Below are 12,774 nucleotides of genomic sequence, written 5' to 3'. Positions count from 1 at the left end.
AAGGGAGAGGGACAGAGTCAGAAACATCGATGAGAGAGAAACATCGATCAGCCGCCTCCCGCACACCACACCCCCCACTGGGGATGTGCCCGCAACCAAGGCACGTGCCCTTGACCGGAACCGAACCTGGGACCCCTCAGTCCGCAGGCCGACGCTCCATCCATTGAGCCAAACCGGTTTCGGCAGTAACTGAAGATTTTGACTCTAGTGTCAAACATAAATATTCCTTCAATAAAATAAATCTTCTTTAAATGTATCAAGGAACCAAAACATTCCTAGAATGACTTGTAGAGTGGCGACCATCTGTATTTTCTCAGATTGCACTAGTATCTATCCAATGTGCTTGAGCTAGAACACTAAAAAAATTCATACCTCCTTCTTTCTCACCCCAACATCTAATTGGTTTCTCAAGTTCTTTATATGGCTCTTAAGTTTGTATTTTCCTTCCTGTTTTCCCTGTCTTGATAGTATTTTAGTCTTTCAACATCTCTTACTTAAAATACTTCAAAGGACAGTTTATCAAAGGACAATGAGATTTCTTTCAGTGAAACAAACCTAAGCATCTAATTTCAAGCTTTAAAAATAAAAGTTTTCTACTGCCCCAAAAATAAAGATCACTTTCTTTTCCATGTCAACAATGGTTTTCAATGACTTCATGATATGGCCTCATTATTATACAATATATTTATTACTTTTACTAAAAAATAAAACTGTGCCCTGCTGGCGTAGTTCAATGGTTGAGTGTCAACCTATGGATCAGGGGGTCACGGTTCGATTCCCGATCAGGGCACATGCCTGGGTTGCAGGCTCCATCCCCAGTGTGGGGCATGCAGGAGGTAGCCAATCATTGATTTCTCTCTCATCACTGATGTTTCTATCTCTCTCAACCTCTCCCTTCCTCTCTGAAATCAATAAAAATAAAAAAACCCGAAACTGCAATTTCCTCTTCTTAGAATTTGCACCTCTGTGCTTCATTCATCCCCAGATATTCCCTTTTTGCCAGGTAAACTCCTAATCATTCTTTCAAACTTAGTTCAGACTTCCTCTTTGAAATTCTCTCAAATCGTTCCTGGTGTTAATCTGTTCCATCCACTGGGCCATTATCTATCTGTATTTCAACACTGTACTTACATCATGTGTTTCAAGTTTGCAAGCCAATCAAAAGAGTATATTTCTGCTGTTCACTGATAAACTTAAAAGTTGCTTCTTAAAGATTAAGGTAAAATTAAGTCCTTTTCTATTTCAATTTATGAAAAATCAGTGTAAAATAATGTTTTGCTTTAAGAATGTGAAATATTTTCCAAAATAAACCTGTAGGCTTGAAAATTTATCGTAAAACATATTAATTATCACCATTTTGTCCTTGTGAAAATGGTAGGTGTGCACATGCCCTTGGAAACTGCTAATACCTTTAAGCAAGAGAATCCTTTGAAATTTTATTCAAACTGGTCAATTAAGATTCTACAAAAATGCACACAATATGAACATGTTACAAATGGGAATACATTTCATCTAATAATGTCTGAGCAATTACAGTGTAATTAGTGACCAGGGAATATTAATTAATGCGACCAGAAATAGTGTAGATACATTCACAATACAGGCACCAAAATAATTCTGATTAAAATATCTAGTAACTAATAGTAGGATGTTTAAATGCTATAAAACTGATTAATTATCCAATAACCTTGTTTTTTACAATAGAAGACGAATTATTTGTGTATGTACTACTTTGTTTTTTGATGTATTTTCTCTTTGGCTCTATATCCCAATTTATATCATTTTATTATATTTACTCTTAAAACTCAAATAAGATAAGCTACATCAACAACACACAGAAGAGTTAAGGGTAAATAAAAAACTTACTCAATTCCATGATAATGACACACTGAGGCTTTTTCAAAAGGTAAAACTTGAAGTTTCCGAGGACTGAGTTCTGGGGTCAGAACAAAAGTCTTTTCCCTGAAATAAAAATTTTTAAATTTGTATTTGAAGTTTATTTAGTGACAAAGAAAATGCTAGAAAATGTCTAAATAAAGAAATCTGACTTCCCTCAGTTCAAATGAATCTTACGTAAGGTAAAAATGAAGATATCAGAAAGGGTAGTAAGAAAATGAAGCAGGGATAGGCCTGTGGATTTTGTAACTCTTACATTTTCTGTGCCTCAAGTTTCTGAAATTCTAATGTCACTTATTTCACAAAACTATTCTGAGACATGGATAAATCAAGAATGGAAGATGATCTGTAGTGGAAATTCAAGAGGACGCATTATTCTGGGATTTTTTTTTTCTCTTGATGTAGTGGACTAATGTCTATGCATTTAGTTAAATTCTTTTTTTTTTTTTTTTGCAGAGGAATAATTAAAGTCAACTTAAATCTCTGGTAACAAAGGTTGTATTCACTTCCTACTATAACACATGGGACCTAGATTTTTCTTTACCCAGGAATGTAGTCATCTTGACATGGACTTTAAGAGTCAGCAAGCTTTTAAATATTATAGATTATTAGAGACTGATTTCAGTTCTTCTGAGGTAGATTTCCAATCAGCAGGTATGTTAAAATGAATCATATGGTGAGCCCTAGCCGGTTTGGCTCAGTGGACAGAATGTTGGCCTGCAGACTGAAAGGTCCTGGGTTCGATTCCGGTCAAGGGCATGTACCTTGGTTGCACGCTCCTCCCAGGCCCAGGTCCTGGTTGGGGTTTGTGCAGGAGGCAACTAATAGATGTGTTTCTCTCACACTGGTGTTTCTATCTTTCCCTCTCTCTTCCACTCCCCCTAAAAAAGCAATGGAAAAATATCTTCAGGTGAAGATTAAAAAAACAACACCTAATCATAAGGTAAGCTTACATAAAGTATCCAGGCTTCACCCTTCCCATACCTAGGGTACATCAAAATCTTGGGAGGAAGGTCACTGTAATTAGGCTAAGCTCTTCTGGTTAGTCTAATGCAGGGGTGGGCAAACTTTTTGACTCGAGGGCCACAATAGGTTCTTAAACTGGACCGGAGGGCCGGAACAAAAGCATGGATGGAGTGTTTGTGTGAATATAAATTCAAAGTAAAGGAGCGGAGGGGAGAGCAAGAGAACCCTCCGCTCTTTCGGCTCCGCGGGCCGGATAGAACAGCCGAACGGGCCGGATCCGGCCCGCGGGCCGTAGTTTGCCCACGGCTGGGGTGGCTGCCTCCTCTGCCTAAGTTGGAGGCACTGGTCTAAGATACTGGATCATGTTTCTGAAGCTCAGATGGGTGGAGTGGGAAAGGGAGAATTATGCATCAGTGGTCTTTACATAACAATGAAATGCCAGGGGCTTGAATCCAGAAGATTTGGAAATGGTATATTGAAAGGCAAGTAGATAGTAGAATACAAACAATAAATCTCCTATCACATATTCCCCTCTGTGGCATTAGTAATTTGTCATATATTCCCCTCTGTGGCATTAGTAATTAGTAAATGTGGCACCACCCATTTGTCACTGAAAATCATCTAGGGTACTATGATAAGCATTTGTAATTATTACGTTAAAATGTAAGACGTATGCTGCTTAATAAATTCTAAAAACCAGAATTTATATTCTAATGCATCTACTTAAAATGGTCACGAAAAGTAACACTAATAAATTGCAATGACTCTAGTATTTTGACGAGTGACTATAAAAGTGAACTTTTGTAAGACAAAACTCTTTAGGCACCTGCCATATATTTCACTTTTTTCCATTACTATGTTGTATCCATTTCTTATTTCAAGCACTCTCAGCAACTTTATCTATTTTTGCATAATTTTACTCACACCTTCTTTCTAAAAGAAACATTTTAATAAATATGTATTTTGTCAATATTTAACATTTCTTTGGAATATTCATAGGAGTTATGCCTGAACTTTAATTTACTATAGCATTTTGAATGGCTTCTTGCATAGGTAAGCATTTAATAAGAGACCACAAGTTCTTGATTCACTGCCATAAAAACTTGCCCTTAATAGAAAACATATTTGATAATAATGCAGTTCTTTACTAATACCAAGGAACTATATCAAACTTCTCTAAAGAAATTACTTGTAAACTACAGAAATAATTAAATATATCTCCCCTACTACACTGCATTCAGAAAGACCTGTGGCCACAAGAGTAAAGACCTACATAATTCAGTTTGGGCAGACCCATCTGATTCTGCCAGTTCATGCTTCATGATTTAGAAAGATACTAATCTAAAACTAAATAGAAGAAAATGTGTATATACTTTTTGACTTTCTTGATTCCCACAAAAAAAGGTATCAATCTCTCAAAGGTAGGAGAAAAAGAAAATTACTCTAAAATTACACAATTTTACCCTAGCCAGTTTGGCTCAGTGGATAGAGCATCGGCCTGCGGACTGAAGGGTCCCAGGTTCAATTCCAGCCAAGAGCACATGCCGGGGTTGCAGACTCAATCCCCAGTAGGGGGCGTGCAGGAGGCAGCCAATGAATGATTCTCATCATTGATGTTTCTATCTCTCTATCCCTCTCCCTTCCTCTCTGAAATCAATAAAAGTATATTAAAAAATAAAATTACACAATTTTTGTCATTAAGATCATTAAGTCATTAAGACACAGAGTCAAGATGCTCAAGTTTTCAAAGTCACTCCCTCTTTCTGTAGTGAACATGCACATGAAGGCAAAAAGCTCTATTATTATTTCTGAAATATAACTACTTTCAAATAGAGCCTTTCCAAAATTTACCTTTAAAATCAGTATTTGTCAAAATAACCTTTGTAAAAGTGACTGAAATGATCTATAATTTTTAGTGTCCTTTGGAAGGGTTTTCAAAATAATGGATTAACAAAAAGAAATTGGGGTTGTGAACAAATTATTCAAATCTCACAAGTATTTGATGTCATGATTTTAGCTGCAATTAGTCAACTATAGCAACATTCAGTTTTTATTAACTAGTAACTTAGTAGAAATTATCTTGGAAGTCAAATTAGTTATAAATGAATTCTTACTTACTAATGTTATGGTTTCAAAAGAATTTTTATTACATTTTCCAATTTTTTCAGTTGAAAAACTTTTTTGTTACTATTAGGCATGACTGACAATGTCATGACAAATACATAGCAGCAAAATCAAAACTAGACAGTAATAGAGAAATGAGAATTAAAAATAGAAATTTGCAAGCCAAATTATAATTTTTCTTAAAAAGAACCATCCTTTATATACAAAGTAGAAACTACTAACTTTCATAGGGAATATGCTGAGGTTGCTTTTATTATTTGTTTCCCTTATATTCAATACCACAAAACACTAGGACATTTGGTAAAATGTGAGGAATTTGGCCAACTGATAAACATTGAGATCAAATTGAGAATTTGGCCTAAGTGGCACAGGACACCAGTAAATGGGGAAATGAGATGCCATGTGTTTTTTCAATGATTTTTTAAAACATTAATTGGAAATTATAAGTTTATAACTTACCCCTTTTGAATTTGTAAAGGCTGAAGATCTCCAACTGGTAATCCATCTGAGGTAAAGAATTTCAGCAATTCTTTAGCATCCAATAACGTGGTCGAATCCCGTGCACCCTCCTTGTGGCCCAGCAACTGTTCAGATGAACGAGGAAATGAACCAGCTCTAGGAAAATAATGTTATGTAGATTTATTAAAAATGGATTAGAATTCCTCCTAATCAGGAAAAGATGACATGAGCAGAAACCAGAAAAATACACAAAAGAAAATTGAAGAACTACACATTAAGGAAGAAAATAAAGTAAAATCTTTGCAAATCATTTAACATCAAAATGTATTTCTAAAAACCTGTACTAGATCACAGTTACCATAACTTACAGTTACCATGTCAACAAGGCTACTACTTAACTAAATTATATTCTTATAAACTAGAGGCCCAGTGCATGAAATAGTGAACGGGTGGGCCGGCGATCGGGGCCGATGGGCACTGCGGAAGGTTGGCCTGCTGCGGGGAGGGGCAGTGGGAGGTTGGCTGTGGGAGCGCACTGACCACCAGGGGGCAGCTCCTGCATTGAGCGTCTGCCCCCTGGTGGTCAGTGAGCATCATAGCAACCAGTCGTTAGGTAGCTTAGGCTTTTATATATATAGATGATGGCATGACTAATTACTTAGCAGCATGAAGTTATCAAATTCACAAAATTTAAATCAAAACTCTCTTGTATATTCTGAAACCCCACAATATTGTAAATTTTAAAGGTAGAGACAGAATGTTCCAATTTTCTATGAACTTGAAAGATTACTTGAAGTACAACCATGAAATGAGGCAGTAATCAGAAATCTCTCCAAGGTCCCTTCTAGCCACGATTATGCCACTATGACTAAGCACTGAATCATTATTACACCTGGCATATAGGCAGAACTGTATACTTTTCAAACTATTTTACATACATATAGTCTTAACCCTCACAAATCTTCTTGAAAAAGACAGGATAGATCTTACTTCAAAATCAAGTTAGCACCTAAAAATAAGTACTTTGTAAAGTGAAAATCAGCACACCAAGCCTAAAAAAAATCATACTCCTATTTTTCAGATGAAGACACTAATGCACATAGCTTGCATTACAGAGCCAGGGTGATACGCTATTTGAAATGACAGTCAGAAGTAGACTGACTCTAAATTGGGTACTATTTCTACTCCATCACTCTATAAACCCGAAAAGCTCTTAAAAAGTTTTAGAAACTGGAAAGAGAAAAACACTTTAGTTTCAGAGCATTTTTAAAGGTTATATCAAGTACTGAGTCACAGATTATGCTATGGCCTGTCACCAAAGCATAAATAAAACCTTTCAATACTGGCACAGAAAACTATTTCCTGACTTCATATCAATTCAACTCTTTCCTGGTTATTTTACTACTCAAATCAAGCATTTTTACTGATAATTATGATAAAAATAATGACATTATGGGTCAGGACTGACATTTCTATAATTAACAATCAATAATGTACCGATGGTGCCCCTTTCCCCTGTCCATTCCCTTTATTTTTAAATTGAAAATATAAATCTAATAAAAACAGTCAGACAAGAAAATTCTCAACTATGTTCTATGAACTTTATATTCCAGGAGGGCAAGAACTGCATTATGAGTTTAATTTAATTTCTATACAGTTATTCTCTAATAGTAACTCACAAAGGGTTCCTAATGAAAATTACTCTCAATCATTTTACAGGCTGGATAGAATGGGGAAATGTATAATTTGCATTTATATAGAGTCCTGGACACAAGGATATCAAAGCAATTTAAAAGCCCATTTGTGATAAATTACATTACCAAATATGTCTTAGTTTAAAAAAAAACAAGGAAACAAACACCAAAACATTGACAGCACTTTATCTTGTTCAGTGTTTTCAAGCTTGCAAAGTATTTTTTCATACATTATCTCATTAAATTTTCACAACTTTGAAAGAGAACTCATGTTGTCATCCCCATCTTAAAGATGAAGTCACAGCCCTAGCCAGTTTGGCTCAGTGGCTAGAACGTCGGCCTGTAGACTGAAGGGTCCCAGGTTCGATTCTGGCCAAGGGCACATGCCTGGGTTTTGGGCTTGATCCCCAGTAGGGGGATGGCAGGAGAGGGCCGAACAATGATTCTCTCTCATCATTGATGTTTCTATCTCTCTCTTCCTCTTACTTTCTCTCTGAAATCAATAAAAATATATATTAAAAAAAAGAGAAGATGAAGCCACAAAGTCACAAACTGGTGACTGAGTTTGTCTAAAACCAAGTTCTTATGACTTCTGAATATCACCACGTATTGGTCCTTTGTTCTCGTTTAACCTGTTTTAACACAAAACAAATTCTGGAAATATGCAATATAACTTTTGTCCACAACCAAGAATTTAATGGTATCTCCCATATTTTGAAGTACCCACAAGTATTTATTGAGCATTTTACTTTGTAAATCTCATTGTGAGGTAGAAAAAGAGTTCACTGATGATAATTTACAGACTCATAATCACGGCTCATGAGTTAGTGCATTGATTGACTTGAAGCAGGAGAAAGGAGGTGAGGAGTGATAGGAGATAAACATACAGATGTATAATGAGGTAGAAAAGGTACAATAAAATAAGTCTCACGAATAACACAGTCTTGAGATGCTTAAAAAAGAAAGATAACAATGAGTTGCAGCATCTAAAAAAAGGCTTAAGAGAAAGGTGATATTTGATCTAGACCTTGAATGACAAATAAGCTTCTAGTCCAAGATGGTGGATTAAACATATACATTAATCTCTCCACTCCACAAAGTGAAATCAAGATGTTGAAGTACCGGACACTAAAAGTCATAATATGGTTAAAAAAAAAAAAAAGGAAGAAAAAAAATGGTGGACCAAAGAGTTCAATGAATTTCAAAAATTTAGAAACTAGAGCAAGAGCCTCAAAGAGAATTAGAGAAAAAAACTAGAAAACAAGTAGAATCTGTCTTCTTCGTCCTGTCCTACGAAGCAACAGCGATTCAAAACGTGGGTTCACAGTGTGTTCAAGCAGAAAGGATGAGTCCAAAGGGCAAAAATCAGATGACGTATTTTAAGAATGCTACTATAAGAGTTGTTTAAGTACCACCCTCCCACACCATACTTCATCCTATACTTTTTACCTCCAAATTAAAGATAAAGCAACTGTTCTCTGAAGACCCAGAACTAGGTGCCTGCCCCAGTGTCGGCAGTGACATCCCCAGACTAAATCCCCCTCAGTGTAGGGTAAAGACCAAGTGAAGCTTGTCAGGCAATTTCCACCCTGCATCTCCCGTCTCCCAAATATTAAACCAGGTGACAAGAGGTTGGGAACAAGACTACACAAATATAGGGAAAGTACAACCCAATTACCTATGCAGAGCTGCCAAGTACTACATTCTTAGCTGTGAACAAAAACAAACCACCAGACACTGGAGAAAAACTACACATAAAAGAAAAAAAACAATGGAACAAAAAAATCAGATCCAAAGAATAATGAGATCATTCAACAAACAGATAAAACAAGTTAAAAGACTTTAATATCCATATAGTATTTTCTCAGTCCTCATTATCAATCAAGAAGAACAAGTTGCTAAGGAAAAAATGGGGTAGGGAACAAATGAGAATTATTAGGAATTTAAAATATGACTACATAAAAATTTAACAGAAAACAATGAAAGCAAAGGTAAAGGAAATATCCTAGAACATGGAGTAGAAAAAAGATAAAGGTATGGATTATTGAGAGAAAATCAAAATAGAATGACAAATGAATCCATGATGCCTAATGTTAAAACAGATATTTCATAGAGATAAGAAAGAAAAAAATGGGAGAATATTCTCTAAGAAATAACAACAGTATTTCTCAGAGCCAAAAAAACGGACAAAAGTCTTAAGATCAAAACATCTCACTCCATGATGGCCTCATGTAATTTCAGAACATTAAGCAAAACAGAAAATTCTAAATGTTCAAAACAAAAAAAAAAAAAAGAAAAGAAAAGAAAAGAAAAGAAAAGAAAGAAAAACACCTATTGAGGAACAAAAATTGAACTGTCATCAGACTTGTCAGTAAGACATGAGAGCCAAGAAAAATACAGGCTTCAACTAGAAATGTGATAAAAAGAAATACTAGGGTAACAGTTGTTCAGGTAAAGGGTGAGTCCAAATTAGAGTAGGTGGGAGAAAATGATTTCAGAAAGAAAAATAATTGTCTATTGCAAATAACATAAGGTTCAGAGGTAGAAGGATTAAAAGTGAAGAGAAATAGGGATGTTCATTTCCTCATCCTTTACAATGAAAAGTAAAAGTTGGTATGCCATCTAAAATAGATAGAGAAGAAACTGAAGTTCCTTTGTGAGGAAATTGTCCTTTTACCCACCTTCTTTCTTTCTCCTGATCTATAAACATAAAAGATACTCAGGGAATGGTCCTTTCCTTTTTTCTGTACTGTGTCACCAAGTGATCTCATCCACTAGTATTTATTTAAAAATCCTTTTTGATAAGACCTCCAAATTGACTTCCAGATTTCTCCTCTAGTCCACTTGATATATCCACTTGCACAATCCATAGAGCAAACTTAGCATTCTTTTTCTCCCTAAAGCTGTCCTTACCCAACTTCCCACCAATTTTCCCCATCCCATTCGTGAGAACACCACTCACTCTGTTGTTCAGACAGAAATAGAAATTTCCCTGGAAGCCTCTCTCTCTCCCCTCCATATCCAATCAATCACGGAGTTTTTTTCTGGCTTACCACCAAAATATATTCCAAATTTGTTATCCACTGCTACTCTAGTGAGCAATCAAAGTTATCTCTCACACCCTAGCCAGTGTGGCTAAGTGAATAGAGCGTTAGCCTGTGGACTGAAGGGTCCCGGGTTCGATTCCAGCCAAGGGCACATGCCCGGATTTCAGGTTCTATCCCCAGTAGGGGGGGTGCAGGAGGCAGCCAATCAATGATTCTCTCTCACTGATGTTTCTATCTGAAATCAATAAAGAAATGTATTAAAAAAAAAGTTATCTCTCACTTAGCCTATAGAAATGCCACCTAACTGATCTCTCTACTCCTAATATTTCCTCCTGCAATCTATTTGCCAGAAAAGAGCCAAAGTAATTTTGCAAAATCAGATCGCATCAGTTCTTGGTATAAAATCCTTCAAAAGTTTACCAATCCACTGACAATAAATTCTAAAATCTGTATAATCTAGAAGGTACTTCACTTTATCCACTAGGTCTCAGCTCAAATATAACCCCTTTGAAGAGCTGTCCCTGACTATCCAACCTCATCTAAATTACCTCAACAAATAAAATTATTCTCCCCTAGTCCCTCCGTTTCCTTCATTTATTAGACACACAATAATTAGTTGATACTCAATAAATATCTGTTGATATATATGAACAAAATGTTACAGCCAGTCATAAATGTTATCAACAGAAGGGCTAAAAATAAAAATGTGATTTGCAATACTTCGGAAGAAGGCAATGTAAGAGGTAAACACTTTCTTTCTTATTCTATTACTCCATCATTCAATAATTCTGTATTGAGTGCCTACAATGAACTAAACAAAAAACCAAAACCCAAACAAACAAAAATAAGTTCTGCCTCTTAGAGTTAGTTAAATAGCTCCTACATCAACATAGAAGAATGTAAAGCACAAGTAGTTTAAAGTGGCTCAAAGGAGAATACTCGTACTTCATTTCATATGTTCCTGTGTTGTTTAAGTTTTTCTTACATATCCATATACTTATATAAATCTATGGAAGATGGTCTGACAAGCCATTCACTAAAGTGTTTACTGTGATTATGTACACCCAGAAAGTAGAAGGCAGGGGAAGAAGAGTATTTTTTTGAAGTACTGCTCTGTAATGCCCATCCATCCACCTATCTATTATCTATCTATCTATCTATCTATCTATCTATCTATCTATCTATCATAGTTAATCATATTTTTAATAATAAAACTATAAAAAAAATTAATATCTCAGCCCTGGCTGGGTGGCTCAGTTGGTTGGAACATCGTCCTGTACACCAATAGGTTGCGATTCAATCCCCAGTCAGGGAACATACAGGAAGCAACCAATTGATGTTTCTCTCTCACATCAATGTTTCTCTCTCTCTCTCTCTCTCTCTCTCTCTCTCTCTCTCTCTCTCTGAAATCAATAAAAACATATCCCCAGGTGAGGATTAAAAAAACAACAAAAAACTAGTATCTCATAAACACAATGTAAGATGTAAGAAAGATCACTTAAAAATATTGAGCTGTTGCCCTGGCTGGTGTGTTCAGCAGTTAGAGCATAGGCCCACAACCCGCAGGGTCTTGGGTTTGATTCCCAGTCAAGAGAACACACCTGGGCTGCAGGTTCAATCCTAGGCCCTGGTCAGGATGTATGCAGGAGGCAATCAATCAATGTGTCTCTCTCACATCGATGTTTCTCTCTCTTTCCCCCTCCCTCCCTCCTTTCCACTCTCTCTGAAAAGCCATGGGAAAAATAAATGGGGTGAGGATTAACAAAAATCAAACAATAAAATACTGAGCTGTTTAAATATTACCTCATTTTTTGTTTAGCTTTTTCAAATGTTTCCAAATTTTGAAGAGCATGCCTTTCTGGCCATTCCAGAGGATTGGTTTCCACTAGACCTGAAGAAATAGAATCCACTGGACTGGTGTCTAAAGAGAAAGACATACACATAAGCACTGAAAAGCATTAACACACTGAATTTAACTACATTAAAATGTATACACATAGACACACTCATACATCCAGGTTTGTGTGAGGAGGGGGTTGTGCTTGAGTGTGCATAAAGGCATGTTGGATTCATTGTACAATTCTTACCTCAGACATTCAGTGAGACTCTCTGATAGCCTGAAATGTGCAAAATCCTATCTAATAAAAGAATAATATGCAAAATGACTGTCACTCCAAGACACAAGATGGCCGCCCCATGTGGTCAAAATGGCTGCCCCCATGTGGATACAGGATGGCCGCCACAAGATGGCCAGCAGGGAAGGGCAGTGTGGGCAGTTGGGGGTGACCAAGTCGGCAGAGGAGGGCAGTTGGGGGAGACCAGGCCAGCAAGGGAGGGCAATTGGGGGGGAGAGACCAGGCCTACAGGGGAAGGAAGTTAGGGGTGACCAGGCCTGCAGGGGAGGGCAGTTGGGGGAGACCAGGCCTGCAGGGGAGGGCAGTTGTGGGTGATTAGGCAAGCAGGAAGGGCAGTTGGGGACGATCAAGCCTTCAGGGGAGGGCAGTTAGGGGTGACCAGACTGGCAGGGGAGGGCAGTTAGGGATGACCAGGCCAGCCGGGGAGCAGTTAGGCATCAATCAGGCTGGCAG

General features: G+C 36.9%; 1 protein-coding gene across 3 annotated transcripts in view; it reads right to left on the bottom strand.

Moving 5' to 3' along the window:
* The window catches only part of MTBP (MDM2 binding protein), a 100,448-nt gene that overhangs the window by 52,057 nt on the left and 35,617 nt on the right, over positions 1-12,774 (bottom strand). For all 3 annotated transcript variants that reach the window (XM_080647265.1, XM_080647263.1, XM_080647264.1), the window contains exons 15-17: positions 11,990-12,107; positions 5,446-5,601; positions 1,867-1,962 (exon numbers count right to left, since the gene is read on the bottom strand). In XM_080647265.1, coding sequence (XP_080503391.1) covers positions 1,867-1,962; positions 5,446-5,601; positions 11,990-12,107 — 370 coding nt within the window. The remainder of the gene's footprint in view (positions 1-1,866; positions 1,963-5,445; positions 5,602-11,989; positions 12,108-12,774) is intronic.

The sequence above is a fragment of the Plecotus auritus genome, assembly GCF_963455305.1.
Source record: "Plecotus auritus genome assembly, chromosome: 11".
In the NCBI taxonomy this organism is placed as follows: Eukaryota; Metazoa; Chordata; class Mammalia; order Chiroptera; family Vespertilionidae; genus Plecotus; species Plecotus auritus.
The sequence above is the reverse complement of the archived record's forward strand: the minus strand, read 5'-3'. Positions and strand labels throughout refer to the sequence as shown.